Here is a 16,150-nt window from a genome sequence, read left to right on the forward strand (position 1 = left end):
AATAAAAAAAAAATAAACCAAGCTCGGTTAGGATAGCACCACTAAAACCCAGGTTTTTGCTTCATTCTCCATTGCAGAAGAAGCTTAAAACCAAGTCGCCAAAGCTTTCTCTTAGAGATTCCATCAGTAAACAACAGTGGATAATAATATTCTTCAGCTTCCATTGAAAAAACACTGTCGAACCAGGCATGAAAATGAAAGAAAAGACAAGGGATTTGGAGTAGGTAATAAGCTGCGAAGTGATGTAGAATTGAAGATAAAGATAGAGTTTATATATAGCAGAAAAAAGAAGAGTAATAAATGAGAGATACAGAGAGTACTGACAAAACAAAACCCTAAAATTATATTCAGAGTTTAAAAGAAAAGAATGGGATTAGAGGAAGCAAAGAAGAAGAAGAACAAAGAGGAATATATTACAGTGTATTTCTCTTTCTATATTAAATTTTGAAGCTGTGTTTTTGTCAACAACAAAATGTAGGGTTTTGAGTAACAGAGAAACCCAAAAATTTGATTGATTTGAGAGAAGCTAGGAAAGTACAAACTATAACTAATGTGACTTAACACCATCTATCACTTATACGCATCTCTTCTCCTTTCCACCAGTCTTTTAAAACCCAACTTATCGTCCACCGATTCACGGTTTAACCGGTTTAGCTAGTGAAAGTTTCTGCGATTATTAAACGATAGTGCTTGACGGAACAATTATCGACTTTTAAATTTTAATATTTTAATAACTAAATTTCGATTTTGCAAATACAAGGGGGTCTCTAAATAAATAAATACGGAAATTACTAATGGCTGATGAAAAATGCATGTCTTTCTAATTTTGTCATGTTATTTAGTTTAGTTTTGAATTAAAATATAATCTTAAAGTAAATAAAATATAGATAAAATGTTTTTTCATCTCCATAATTTTATCGAATATATCCCTAAAAAATAATTAGGACATTTCGGTCTGCTAATTTTATGAATTGAAATAAATATATTTATAAACCTATTTTTAGACACACAATTTTCCTTTAAAACCCAAATTATCCTTCCTCACCTGAAATAATAGACCAACTGCATAAAATAATCATTTATGGAATCAAAAATTCATAAAATAAATCCCTAAAATAAATTTAAAGTGAAGATTGGATATATTTATTCTAATTCATAAAATTGACAAACAAGAAGTCTAAATTATATTTAGGAATATATTTGACAAAAAAGAGACAAAATCATGGATAAAAAAAATCATTTTTCCTAAAATATAATGAAGATTTCATCTCCGTTGTCCACATAATCAAAAATTCATTGAAAATTATGTAGCGAGCTGCCATTTTTTGTTAAAATTGAAATTTCATATTCAAATATAAGAATTTTAAAGTCACTATATAACTGTCCTATGAAAAATACTATAGTTTTTTAATCATAAAAAAAGTTAAACCTAAAATTATAACTAAAAACGGATCACACTCTAACTAGTAAATAAACTAAGAAATTGAATCATAAATTTTGATTTTTAAAGAAAAATCGAACTGAACCATATAATTTGCGGTTTCCGACGGAATCAGTTGAACCGACCGGTACAAACCGGTTCTTAAAAAAATGCTTTGAAGTAATACATTTTAGGTTCTGAGTTACGTAAAAATTGAAAAAGAAAGAATAAGAAGAGAGTTAAGGAGTTGTGGGCAATGAATAGAATATAAAAGAGAAAGGGTAAGACACAGCATTGCTCTGTGTTTTTGTTTCAGTTTCCTCTCTTGTACAAGTCTGCATTATTTCATTTCCTCACCCTTTGACTTGGTCCTCTTCTTTCAATTTTTATTTTATTTTTTGGTTTTGAATTTTATAAATTATAATAATAATTGTAATTATATTTGTAGTGTCAACGAGTAACTATGCCTTTCAATGTCCTATTATGGAAATACACATGCAATAGAATGTAACAATCCCTTCAACTTGTTCTAGTTTACTTATAATCTACGGGTTATTGATTCTGAGAGTCATTGTATTTTTTTAAAATTGCAAAATGGTCACTGAATAATTTTTTGTTCCAAAATAATCACTGTACTTTGTGATTAAGAACTTTCGGCGATCACTAAATGAAATCCGGTGACTTTTGTCCTACGTGGTTTGCCGGAAGCTTACTCACACCTTCCTCTTTGTCATGTCATTATCGATATCACTCTTATTTTTCTACATTAATATCTTCTTCCCTAATTTTTTAAATATTTTCCGGCAAAAAGAAAGGTGTGAGTCAGTGATGGGAGTAGAAATACTCCTATTTATAGGTTGTTTTCGGAGTCATTATTTGCATTTTATTTGTCGTTTTTGAAGTTAATAGTGGCTTATTATCATTTTGAGTGTTTCAGGAGAAAAATGCAAATATGGCGACTTTTGGAGCGTTTTTGGTGTTTTCTAGAAGTCCCGGGGTCAAAGAGTGCGAACAAGCGATATTTGAAGTTAAAGAATGTCATTTTGGGGTCAAGTGAGAAGCAACCCGCTCGCACACTTGATGACAAACCAGTATGCGAGCTAATTGGAGGATACAGGAGCTAAATGGAAGATTGGAAGAAAAATGAAGAAATGGCCAAGTCAGGAGGTGTGCGTTCGCACACCTCTCAACCCGTTCGCACACTTACCCGCTCGCACACTCAGTGTTGAAGTGGTGTGCGAGCAAAACAGGAGGAGGCAGTAGCAAATCAAAGAAATTGGCATTTTGGCCAAGTGAGGGAGTGTGCGATCGCACACTCTTATACCTGATCGCACACCCACTTCAACTGTGCGACTCAACTGACAAAAATACCCCCGAATGAGTTCTAAAAGCCGTGAAACACGAGGGTACTTCTGGGTTTTCACCTATTTCGACCTAATATCAGATTTTAGTTTCGGGAGCCGTATAAATACTAGTTTGTAACATTGCACAAGGGTTCGCTTAATTTTCATTAGACATAAACCCTAGATTAGAGTTTTCTTATCAGTCGATTATCGAATTCATTGTTTCTTCATTATTTTGTTATCGATTATCATTAGTTTACTGTCGATCAAGGTACGATTATTATCAATTTCATATTCAGTATTTTATTCAATCTTAGCATGAATTCTTTAATGATTATTTTTAGTATTTTCATTATTATGTGTAGCTAAACCCTTCGTTGGGGATTATTAATCAAATTATGTCTGTTTAGTTAAATCGGAATTATGGGTTCTTGTTCTTGATATGTTCTTAATTATTGTACTTAATGCCTAGCCTGAATTGATCACTTAGTCTTTGCCTATTGTTCTAATTTTAGCTCGAGAGAGTAAAATTGGAGTAGACCAACATAATTAAGAACGTAGGAGTTAATTGTGCGAGAGTGAATTAACAAATACGTGTTCTTAGGATTCACTTCATAATCATTCAATTAATCAATAATTAGGTTAATCATTGTGCGAGAGTGAGTAATTAACCTATTATTCATTAGTTTTATGCTTTTGCCTGCAATTGCTCCAGAGAGAATTTTAGGTGCTTCCGATTAGTCCGAACCATATCAGAACAATATAATCCATAACCCAAATTAAATAAACAGCATAACAAAGATTAATAATCCCTGCTTTTCTCATTATTGTTAAACACCAATTTAATTACAGTTTTTGTTTACTTCAAATTATAATTGAATAGTTCTGTCTTTTAATTTTTCATTCAATCAATATTTGTCTTTTTCGGCTATTCAATTCGAGTCTTTCCACTGGTTGTCGTTAGAGCTTTCCTTGTGGGTACGATATCCGGACTTCACAGTCTGTATTACAAGTTGGCATACGTACGCTTGCGTATTTTTACCAACAGTCAGCTTCCGGCAAGCCACATAGGACAAAAGTCGCCAGATTTCATTTAGTGATCGCCGGAAGTTACTAATCACAAAGTACAGTGACCATTTTGGAACAAAATATTGTTCGGTGACCATTTTGTAACTTCGGGAAAGTACAGTGACTCCCAGAATCAATAACCATATAATCTACACAATGGAAATTATCGTATTTAGGTAGTATATATTTTTTGTTAACTATGATTAGGCTTTAGGCAGTATGGGTGGCCTAACCGGTGTGGCAAGTGATTCACGGTTCAATCCAGTCGCGTACCTAATGAATTTACTCGGAGAATTTTTACAACAAAAACTCTAATCGATGATTTTTTTTATCATACCAATTAGGACAAAACTCAGAACTGAGACTTTTTTCTAAAAAAACTTGTGCCTCCGACTAGGGCAAAAGCACGGCCCTGTCCGTGCATAGCTTTGTCAATGGTTCAACTAATGTCGTTTTACATGTTACATATGCGATTCGTCAGTTTATATTTTATTATGCATTAATTATATTATAAAAGACAAATTAATTTAACAATAAATAACTTTTGCTTTAATAAACCCCATATGCTAGTGTGAGCCTAACCTAGATGGTAGGCGTCTTTAAGTGCATCAATAGGTTATGGGTTCGAACCATGTTTCCGTAACTAACAACTAACAAATTGAGACTCTAAGAGTCGTACTCTAACTTTGGCAAAAAAAATTCTAAAAAAATTATATTTTAAATTCTAAAATATGAATGTTAAAGAATAAAAAGAACTACAGGTTAGGGTAATTATATTTATTTTTAATTAATAATTATTTCTATAATTGTAAATAGTATTTAAATATAAAATATCAAATAATAGTTAAAATAGTAGTTAATTAGGAATAGTCTATCTTATTTAATATTTTATATGATTTAATTTAATAATTTTTTTAATTAATACTTAAATTTTTTAATTATATACAATATAAATAGAAAATATCAAAATGACTTATATTATCCTGTAAAATTGATTTAAAAAAGTATTTGCCAAATAATTTTATCTATAGCTATTAAAATTAGTAAAAATAGTTTTAAAAATAATCATATTAGCTCATAAAATGGATGTACTAAATCTTTAAAGTTATTTTATAAAACTATTTCTGTCTTACTAATGCATAAGCTTATTTTGTCTTTTTAAAACAGATAGATGGAATTCAAGTTATAGGCAAAATATTAAAAAAAAATGAATTTTAGTTGTACAATTAAACTCAAAACAATGAGCATAATGAGTTTCTGAAAATAGGATTGAGTGATAAAAGAAAATAGAGGACCTTACAAGAGCATTTGCCAAGAGAGTAAATGAAAATTTCAGCATTTTGAGTTTTTTAAGAAGAAAAAAGAAAATGAGCATTAGCATTAAATGGTGGGTTATGATTACTTCTGTAAAGCTACGTATTGTTGAAGTAGTCTGTGCATATATGGGTTAGAGGCATCACCAATTGACCATCACTATTGGTTGCACTTTGCTTTTATTATCTTGGAAAAACATATATTTAGGTCCCTTTACTATCACTTTTTCTTTAAATAGGTTCTTTCACTTTTATTTGTCAATATTAAGTTCATATGAAAATTGTTTTAATAGAATCCTTTAAATCTGAAATTTTCTCTCCCTTCTCTCTAAACAACTTCCTCTCTACTTCATCTCTTAAAGGGTGGGAGGAGGTGATTTTCCGATCTCAATCGGAAATCGCCTCCTCTCCGCCCATAAAAATTTAATCTTTTATAAACTTAAGCCTTATTTCAATAAATTTATCCGTTTAATAGCTTTTTCGGTATGAATTTTAGTGTTTTTTTGCTTGAAAGTTTATGTTTTTATGTTTTTATGGTGTGTGTTTTTAGATCTATCAAGAATCTCAAGTGATTGTTCAAGCTTCATAGTCAATTTTTTGTAGATCTAAAATTTTTTGGATGGGTATTGTTCTAACTTTTTAGAACTTCATTGAAGATGAGGATCGGAAATACTTAGCTTCAACGGATCAAGCGGTTTGCCGGTCAAATCGGAAGGACAAATCGAAGACCCGCTCCAACGGAACTTCACTCTTAAGTTCTTGTTCGGTCCTTTTATGCGGAATCGATGTTTAGATTTGCTTAATTTCGATTTATTTTTTGCTTGTATCTTGGGTTGTTTGTTAGTATTTTAGATCAAAATTGAAAGATCATATATTAACTTTGTTATATGACTTTCCAATGTAATTTACTCTTCATCAATGAATTCTATCTTTGGTAAAAAAAAAATCCTTTAAATCTGAAAAGTCTTTTTTTTTGCTCCGATTTTGTCCACGGCTTGGAGGGAGGTCTTTCATATCTTTCGAGATCCACCCGACAATATGGGGTCAAAAAGCCAAAATAAATGATTATATTAGCCCTTATAAAAGGAAAATTGATTCTTGAGAACAATTTTGCAAAGAAATAGCCCACTTCTTTCTCGAGAAGAGATGGGAAACATACTCAATATCATTTGATTGATCAATATCATTTGATTGAATAGTTAACCCAGCTCCTTGTTGTTTGAAGAAACCCTCCATTTCAATTGATATTTTTTCACGAAAAGCAAACATGAGATAAAAAATCCAGGTGTAGATAGTTCGCATCTTCATATATAAGATTTGTAGTGAAAGAACCAATATAAAAAAATACTATAATATTACATATATGTTATATGTATTTTGCCTATAATCTTGCTCATTAAATTTTGCATGCAAGGCTACCTATTACATATAATCATTTCTTCTAATGAAGTCAGTCCAAAAACACACACAACACAATGTCCAATGTTAGATATTCTGCCAAGCCATATCTTTTGATGCATTTGAAGGTCATAACAAAAAACATATAACAGCTCTGCTATCAAAAGCTGCCATTAGAAACAAATTGGGTTTTTGTCTCTCCTTCCATTTCTTTAATTTTTCAATATTTATTTTTACAAATTCCATGCCTGTTTTAGTATTTTATTAAGATAAATGTTTTAAATTAATTCAATCACCAATTCAATTGATTCAATCACCAATTGCATTTAGTAAATAATTTTTGTTAACAAAATAAGCAGTATATCAATTTTAATAAGAAAGAATCGGATGCTTTGTACTGTTGAACCGATTTAATATTTTTCAATTGGTATAGTTTTCTCGGTTCAAAAGAGCTTAGCCATATCTATAGTTTTTTTTTAAAATCGAACCGGATTTCTCGATCAAATTGGTTGAACCGGGCTAATTGGGTTTGGATCTTAAAACCATGATTAATTAAGAGTATAAACAGGGTGAAGGTAGCTTAAAGCTAGTTATGATAGCTAGGGTTTCTCCAGTGAATGGTTGCTTCAGTTTTCAAACAAGAAGATCGCAAACAGAAATTATTCCAATGTGACAGAACAGAAGATACTGTAAGAAGAAAAAAAGATTAAAAATGTAATTATCCTACTTTATTTCTTACACTTCACCATAAAAGAAACTGCTAAAAGAAACCCACTATACATTCATAAACTGCACCAATAAAACCCTAATATTTATTAAGAAAACCAATATAAAATATGTGAAGATTAGGATCTTTCACTGCACACCTTTTAATCTTACTAATCATCACATCCTTTTATGATGTGACTACACATATATTAACTTGTCAGAATCTTTTCAAACCCTAAAATAAATATTTATAAACCCTAAACCAAAACTAAAATAAAATAATAATAATTCGTCCTCTTTGCAAAAACAGTATACAGCAGACAAATATATGAAAATACTTATACTATTTTTCTGTAATATATTATGTACAGTCTCTTTATCTATCAATCTATTTATATATCTGATACCCATTAATTTACAGGGGATGACTGGGGTTTTATAGCTTATTCCATCTTATAAATTCATGCCAACTGCTTTTGTTTTTATTTTTATATTCTTTATCTCTCTGTTTATTCATTTTTTTCATGAGAATGGGTTCTGTTTGGTTGTATAATTAGAAGCATGGATCCATATATGAATATCTGCAGGACTAGCTCTTTATTGTTGTTGCAGATTTGCAGTTGTGCATGATCATCATGAGCTGCTATACTGTTCCATATTTATTGTCCCTTCATAACTATTTTTCTCTGTAATTTTCTTGGCTAAATATGAATAATTACTGTGGTTTTGAAATTATGTCAATTCATTAATTGCTTCATAATTTTTTAAAACGTCATTAAATTCCCATTGCATTTGATTTTATTTGCTAATTCTCTTTTTCTCGATTAATTTGATTAAACGATCAAATTATTAAAAATAAACTTTAATTTATTCTGTAATTTTAAGAAACTTGAAAATTAGTAAGAAATTTAATTTTAATTATAGATTTATTTTTATTTTAAAAAGTTCTTAAATAATTTTGATGTTCAAAATTAATAAATTTAATTAACAAGATAATATAAATTAAACTAGTATGTAATATGGGCGGCACTATTGCTAGAGCTATAGGGATTCGGGCTGTGCATTCGGTTGGTTCGATCGGTTTTGATAACCAAACTAAAAACCAAAAATAGGTGAAAAAATTAAAACCGAACCAAAACCGAAGTTGCATCAAACCATTTTAAAAAAAACCAAAAAATATCGGTTCGGTTTGGTTAAAGATTGACTTTTTAATTATTTTTTTATTTTTTTTATTTTAAAAAATTAAAAAAAATCGAGTAACAATAATCTTTTATATATTATTAGTACATTTTATCTATTAAAAAAATTATTAACTTATATATCAAGTATAATTAAAGAATAAAAATTAAAAAGTATTAATAAATATATTAATTTTATTTTTTTATTTTGTATTTTAAAAATATTTTTGCTTGAATTTCTTGGCCGGTTCGGTTTTCCAAAGACTAAATCCGAATTAAAAAACGAATATCAATTTCTATGCTGATAGAAACTGTACCGAACCATTTTAACTAAAAAACTAAACCAATATTAAAATTTTGTTCGGTTCAATTTTTCGGTTCATTCGGTTTTTATACACTCCTATACATGAGCAAGTAAAAAAGAATGGCGATTAAATATTTGATGATCAAACTTATCCTAGGAAGTAATGTTTTGGGGGGGGGTATGTAATCAATCATTTTTCTTCCATTTGCTTCTTCTATTTAATTATGAGTATTTGTAAGTTTTTGAAAATATTTGCTAAAAATACTCTAGATTTAAAAAGTTATTTTTACTTTTTATTGAATTTTTTTTATTCTAAATATAAAAATACTCAATTTTTTAGAAATTGTTTTATAAAAGGTTCAAACATGTGTATCTAAAAATTGTTTAAAACCATTTAAAACTGTAATATAGAAACGGTTTTTCAAAACAATTTCAAATTATTATTTTATAAACCTTTTCAAACTCCATTAGATATTGTCTTTGAGACGGTTCATAAAACAATTTTAAATTAATTATATAAAACAATTTCAATTTCAAATCGTATTTTTTAAAAAACCATTTGAAACTATGAAATAAAAAAATATAAATTTAAAAATTCTGAGGTACAATTAAAACATTCAGTTTAGAGGTTAAAATTTGCAATATTTTTGTTTTTATGTAACGTTGCAAATGTCCCTTTAATTATTAGTTCATCATCGCAACTCATTATATCTTCTGATTTTATCATAAATTTATCACTTAGGATAAAATTAGAAGCAAATTATTTTAAGGTTTCTCATATATGTTATAATTTAGAATTTGCTATCTTTTGTTTGAATATAAAATGATTTGATACTTCATTTTCAATTTCCGTTATCAATTAGTGGCTTCTGTTAATTGTGTTATCAATTCGGTATTCACTTTAAAACGATTTGGTACTTTACTTTCAATTTCGTCAACGATTTGGAACTTAATTCTCAAACGATTTGGAATCTCACTTTCAATTTTGTTAACAATTTGGTACAAAAATCTAACATAAGGTTGTAACTATTTGCATAATTAAAGTGAGGTACCAAATCGTTTGACTTTCAAATAAGAGGTATCAAACCGTGAATTATAACATATGTAGGAGCCTCACAATCATTTGCTATAAAATTGGACTTATAATTTTTAATGCAAGATGATTTTTTCATATCTACAACTTTAATCATTTTGCCAGTTATGTATCTAAAATATAATTTGGACATTTTGATCTGCATTTTATGAATTAGGACAAATGTATCCAAACTTCAAATGTACCTATTTCGAAAATTTATTTTTATAAATTTAAATTTCATAAATAATTATTCTATACAATGGATCTCTAATTTCAATTTTGCAAGGGTTATTTGGATTTAAAATAAGAACTGTATATTCAAAAATAAATTTAAATTGAAGGCCGAATATACTTGTTACAGTTTGCAAAATTGACAGATCAAAGTGTCCAAATTATATTTGAGTGATATATGTGATAAAATGGTCAAAATTGTGGATATGGAAAAAAAAACATTTTGCCTAATTTGGTTTCAAATATTTCAGTTTTCTATTCATTTCTGATATACTTCCAACATGGATATGAAATAAAAAAGCAAAATTAAAAAATAAGAATTTTTTTAAAAAAACTCGAGAGAAATCAATGTTCCAACAGAAAAGAGACTAAAATGTTCAACTACATAGATAATAATCTAAAATCTGGGTAGAAGAAAATAAGCAATTCATCTCATACAATAAAGACAGACAAGCTTCAAGCACACTGCAAAAAATAAATTTAAAAAAGTGCAAAAAATAAATAAATCGTCACGAGTGTATGGTAAGCATAATATGTAATTAAGATGACATGCTATTTAATTTACATTTGATAATGACAATAAAATCACTTCTAAGCAGCCACACTGGCTTTTCATTTTATTATGATTTATGAACAAATTGTATCTTTGTACAATTCTGCTGCAGTATTATTTACTAGAAAGTAGAATGCATCTTGTATTAATGTATTTTACACTACACTTCTACAAGATGATTTCCTGGTACATGCAAAAAGGATATAAAAATTTAAACTTTTTCTCATCAAAAAATTTAATTTCTGTAATTTTAGTCCAATTTTAAAGTTTGACATCGGTTCTATTTCAATTTCAAAAATTCTTTACTTGCATGTGACATGAGACATTGAAAAGTCAATTTTATGTATAAAACTACAAAATGATATAAATTTGAAAAAGATGACTATATATAAATTTTCCTAATCCATCGTTCCAAAAATTAAAAACATATGTCAATTTGAATAAATATTGAAATTAAATAAAATATTACGGTTAATTTTTAAAATTGGACTAAAATTGTATAATTTAAATTAGATTGTAAAGAGAACAAAATTTAGATTTCTTGAATCACCAAACCTTGTTGAATCAGGCTAAAGCTATACCAGGCTTGGGATGCTGAAAACCCACCTGATAACAGAAATCACCATCTAATATATATTCTTCAAACACCTAATACTGGTGGTCTTTATACGAACATTAACAATCAAATATCGATTATTAATAATGTATGGGTGTTGCTACACTAAAAGACAGTTCTCTCATTCAAAATATATATTTAAAGTTAGGACAATTCCTCTCAATTATATCATACTCCATGTCAAATATATCGATATTGTTAGAGATAAAAATCTTTGTGTAATATCCCGTGTTTTCGGTCACTTTTCTAGAAGGTTTTGGGCTCATTTTCCTCGTGGTTTGATTTGTTTCGAGTTTGATTTTTGATTCGGATTGTTTTGGGTTCGATTGGGCGTCTAACCGGCCCTTTCTAGACCTGATCCTTAAGTTTTGAAAATCTCAAGTTAAATGAATTTTAAAACAAAAGTGGAGTTTACAAACAGTTCTCGATAGACAATCATCTAAAACAACTGACGATCGTCCAAAAACTTAAAAGTTGACGGTCGTCACTAATTTCCTAACGATCGTCCAAAACTTTAAAACAACTTTAAAAACTTTGACGAAACACGAAAAATGCCACGTTTCAAAACCAGTTTGAAAAACCAAATTCCACCATGCATACAAACTCTCCAAAACTCAAATCAATCCCCATACCAAACATAATACCAATCAGAATCAAACATGTGAACAAGTAGAAACACACCAAAAACGATTTGAAACCTTGACGATACACGTCGGAAACACACGGGATATTACACTTCTAAAATCTTCACTTAATTTAAAGGGGCCAGAATAGCAAATAATCACTTTACTTATATTTTTTTTCAGTTATTTGCACAACAAACTTCAAATTTGATCCTTAATGCTTCTAATTGACCTGAAAATTTATGAAATACTACTCGCATTGTGCCTGAAACGCTTGACACAAACATTAACATAATAACAATCGAAATAAGTAATAAATGTGCGATAAACTTATCAAAACACAACTGAAACATATGATCAATTATACTCCTATCAAATACCAATGAGTTTTATCATAAGAGATTTTAGATATCCTTTCTAAATGCTTGAGTAAATATTTCACAAATTGTCCAATATAACTAACAAGTTCTAAAATATTTATACTCGCTTTCTATTTTTCAATTTATAAGGAAATTGAGTAATTTTTTAATAGGTGTGTTCATATTCATTGTTATTAAAAATTATCACATCGTCTACATAGACCATACAAAACTTCTTCAATACATTTAAAATTATTATTCATTTTGTGTTAAAATACACCCTAGGTATTTTTTTAATCTGAATGAGATTACCTATCATCATACATCTTGTGAGGAGCAACAAATTTTGTTTATTTTTTTTCTTTCTAAATTTTCTCTATTGTTATTCAATATATTACTCTTTCATGGAGATATGTGCGATTTTGATGTGTTTTTGTAATGTTATTTTTTGTTCTGATATGTTGATCCTTGGTTAGGTTAAAACTGTTTAGCATTTTTTCGAATTTCAGCTTCGAGCTTCTTAATGGATCAAAGTCGTGTTTGTATAATTAAAACATATTTAAAACAAAAGGCGTTGAATATGGTAAATAATGTTCGAGAAATCTCAATATTTGAATTCGTGTGGATTTCTACAATCAAAATTTCATTTTAGATTATTTCTATTTTGATGATTCATATTTCTTCAAAGTAAATCATTTTGTTTAGTTTAATTTGATTTTTGAGTCCTTTACATCAATTGATTTACGATGCACTTGGATGATGTTATCTTAATACAATCTAAAATTGGTCAAACATAAAGTACAAGATCAAATTAGTAATTGCATATTAATTGAAAGGGCAAATAGTAAATGTAACCATAGGAACATCAAAGTCGGAGAACAACCAAGAATTATCTAAAATCCCAAAACAATAAAAATGGCATTAGTATTCTCATCTCCATCTTCTTCATCTACTCCTTCACTCCTTCCATTTTCATGGCCGCCCATTACTTCCTCTTGCCGCTGCTCCCAGTTCAGACCAATCACAGCTTCCCAGGTCTGCTTAACCTCTCCCCCGCACGACACCATCGACAAATCCTCACTCTTAATTTCAGAAACTGAAGCCGAAGACGAGCTCTGGGCCGCCTCTTGCCTCCGTGTCCGTTCTTTCTTCAAAAGCTTCGAAGATTCTTCTTCTGTTCGTATCCAAGTCAGTTCCCTTCTTTACATTTCAATATTTTCAGTAATTGATTCGAGAAATTCTTAGGCAGACTAGTCTAGAGTGAACTATATTATAATATTGCTATTATTTTTATGATGTGTTGTCATGTAATTGGTTGGTCGGATGACGTGGTGAACTGAGTCTGTTTGAGAATTTTACAGTTGATTGATATGAAACTGATGGGTATTGTTGTTATTGTTGTTGTTTGTTAAGTGTTATTATAGGATCATAAAAAGTACTTAGCGGAGCTCGAGTTTGAAGCTGTTCAAGAACGAATTGCTGGTAAAAGAATTGGCTTTCGGAGAGTTTCTTGTATTAATGCTACTCTTCCTTTGTCTCAATTGTCTGGTGATGATTTATGCGCGGAATGTAAGGTTTGTTTTCTATGATTCTTTTTTGTTGTATTATTGTTTGATTGGGTGTTTCTGTAGTTTGTTAGCATACATTTGAAATTCTGATAATCATTACATGATCTAGAATTGGAGCGAATTATGTGCCAGAGTTCAATTGAATTGAGTTTTTTCACAAAATCGTGTAATATTTGGCAAAATTTCGTTTCTTTTATAGTTCCCATTTTTTCGGATACATGGGAGGAGATAATTGGACTTCTGACAAATATGTGGTTTAAAAACGTGTGAATTAATTGAATTAAGTTTGCAATTAGTTGACGACGAAACATATGTTAAGGTGGTTTTTCTCCGATTAAAATAAAAAGATTAGATTTTTTTACGTTCGTTTGAAATTAAAGACGATAGTTTTACATCTCTGCTCTTCAACCTTGCATAGAATTGTTATCATTGTGTCGTTTCTGTTTGCTTGATACTATGTTCCTATCATGTGATTAAATTTGTAGCTTGGAGGTGTTCTTTGATACATAGTTTGTATTATTTGCATAGTCTATTTCGTTTTATTAACCTCACAATTAATATTAGTAATTTGCTTTTGTCATTTTTGTAGTATACCGCTAATGGCGAAGATCGAGTGGTAGTTGGGACTCTTGATCTTAATCAATGTCTAAGATTACCCAATGAGATGATTGGGAAAAAACCTGAGGTACATGCTTATATTTTTCTGAGTTACTTTCTAGTTATCATCTTTTGCATATTCTTGATCTAAATATAGGAATTTAGCTGCCAGCTCTAGCATTTGCTCTTCTTTCTTGCCTTTCACATATGTACTTTGGCGACTGTTGTTTACAGTTCTGTCATGCATATAGGATTCATTATATCTGCAGCGACATTAGACATGTTTGTTGGCGTGCTTTCTTTGAGTTTTACATGCTTCTTTTTGTTCAGACATTGTTAGTTTCAACTTTTAGTTTCCAACACTATTCTCAATTTATATAGAGTACTACTATTATTCTCAATCCTTTCTTCCGGACATCATTTTCTGTTGAAGAATTTTAGCCTTGCTCTGATTTTCATTGCTAGGCATTGGAATGTACCAAGTATTGCTACATGTATATCTTTATTGTCAAATTGTATGTTGACGATATAGATCTTCCATATGACTCTGGGCATTCAAACCTAGGCTTAGTTCTTGATCAGGCTAGGGCTTGGCTTAAGGTCTGACCAATTCATTTAATGTTTTTTGTGCTTGAACATTTACACGCTAGGGTTCGTGGCGGTTGGGATGGATTAGAAGCATGCTTAAATCTAGTTGAAGGAAAGGAACTCGTATTATTTGGCCTATATGCGTTGTATAATATTGTTTGTTGTTTGGAATTGAAATTGAAAGTTATATACGATTTTGATGTGGCTTATAGAATTGAAATGTAATGTTATTCAATTAATGGGTATAATGTTACCGACTCTGATGTGATTTTGAAGTTCATGATTGATAACTTAATTGAGCTCTCATAGAAGTTTGCTTCACCAGGGAACTGGATCTGATATTTTGAGGGCATACCTGAGCAATGTCTGTGTTGCCAAGGAACTCCATAGACAAGGCTTGGCTTATAAACTTGTTGCAAAGTCCAAATTAGTAGCTCAACAATGGGGTGAGAATGACAAATAACTTCTTTCAGCTGCCAAAGCATTTATCATTCTCTTATTGCAACCATGTTCATTTGTATTACACTAGGGGTGTGTAAAAACCAAACCAAATCGGATTGAACCGACTATTTATGTTTTGCTCAGCTTGAAAATATAAACAATGTTGGGGTTTCAGTTCAATTCACTTTTAGGACAAACCGAATCAAAAAGCCAACAAAACCGACTGGTATGAACTGAATTTCGTTGAACCTTTTGTGCCAAATTCGAAGGGGTAAATGTTTTCTTAACCGTGAATTGTCTGGCTATAATTGACTGAGTTGAGACTCTAAGACACTTTCCTAATGAATAGTATATTAAATTTTGAACAATGTATAAAGTTTTCCGGCTTTCTGCTTATAGTTGGACTGAATTTATTGAATGATTTTCAGGCATTACCGACGTATATGTCCATGTTGCTGTTGACAATGAACCCGCAAGGAAGTTATACATGAAAAGTGGGTTTGTATTTGAAAAAGATGAACCAGTATGGCACGCACGGCTTCTTGATCGGCCGCGGCTGCTTTTATTATGGTTCGGTCTCGCAGCTACACATGACTCGGAATAATACGGGCATGCTCTATTCTTCGCTCTTGAATTATTTTTCATGTTTATAGTATTAAATACAATTCCCTTTCATCACAATAAATTGTATAGTGTGCTTCTGATAACATACTTTGCATCTTTGTTACAATGGAAATTATGCTTATTATTCTGAGCATTTTGGTCCT

The 16,150-nt window shown here is 30.0% G+C and overlaps 1 protein-coding gene across 1 annotated transcript; it reads left to right on the top strand.

Moving 5' to 3' along the window:
- The first annotated feature begins 13,057 nt into the window (after nucleotides 1-13,057).
- Nucleotides 13,058-16,150, top strand: LOC126669929 (uncharacterized). The gene is made up of 5 exons (XM_050363571.2): nucleotides 13,058-13,377; nucleotides 13,614-13,763; nucleotides 14,347-14,442; nucleotides 15,268-15,388; nucleotides 15,812-16,150. The coding sequence occupies exons 1-5, from the start codon at nucleotides 13,105-13,107 to the stop codon at nucleotides 15,985-15,987; spliced, it is 816 nt and encodes a 271-aa protein (XP_050219528.1). The 5' UTR covers nucleotides 13,058-13,104; the 3' UTR covers nucleotides 15,988-16,150.

Source organism: Mercurialis annua, linkage group LG2, assembly GCF_937616625.2.
Source record: "Mercurialis annua linkage group LG2, ddMerAnnu1.2, whole genome shotgun sequence".
Lineage (NCBI taxonomy): Eukaryota > Viridiplantae > Streptophyta > Magnoliopsida > Malpighiales > Euphorbiaceae > Mercurialis > Mercurialis annua.

Excerpts from the sequence above, each read along its gene's own strand:
- LOC126669929 (XM_050363571.2), top strand. The coding sequence starts at position 13,105 with ATGGCATTAGTATTCTCATCTCCATCTTCTTCATCTACTCCTTCACTC. Across the intron at positions 13,764-14,346 it reads ATTTATGCGCGGAATGTAAG|TATACCGCTAATGGCGAAGA; the intron begins GTTTGTTTTCTA and ends TCATTTTTGTAG. Across the intron at positions 14,443-15,267 it reads TGATTGGGAAAAAACCTGAG|GGAACTGGATCTGATATTTT; the intron begins GTACATGCTTAT and ends TTGCTTCACCAG.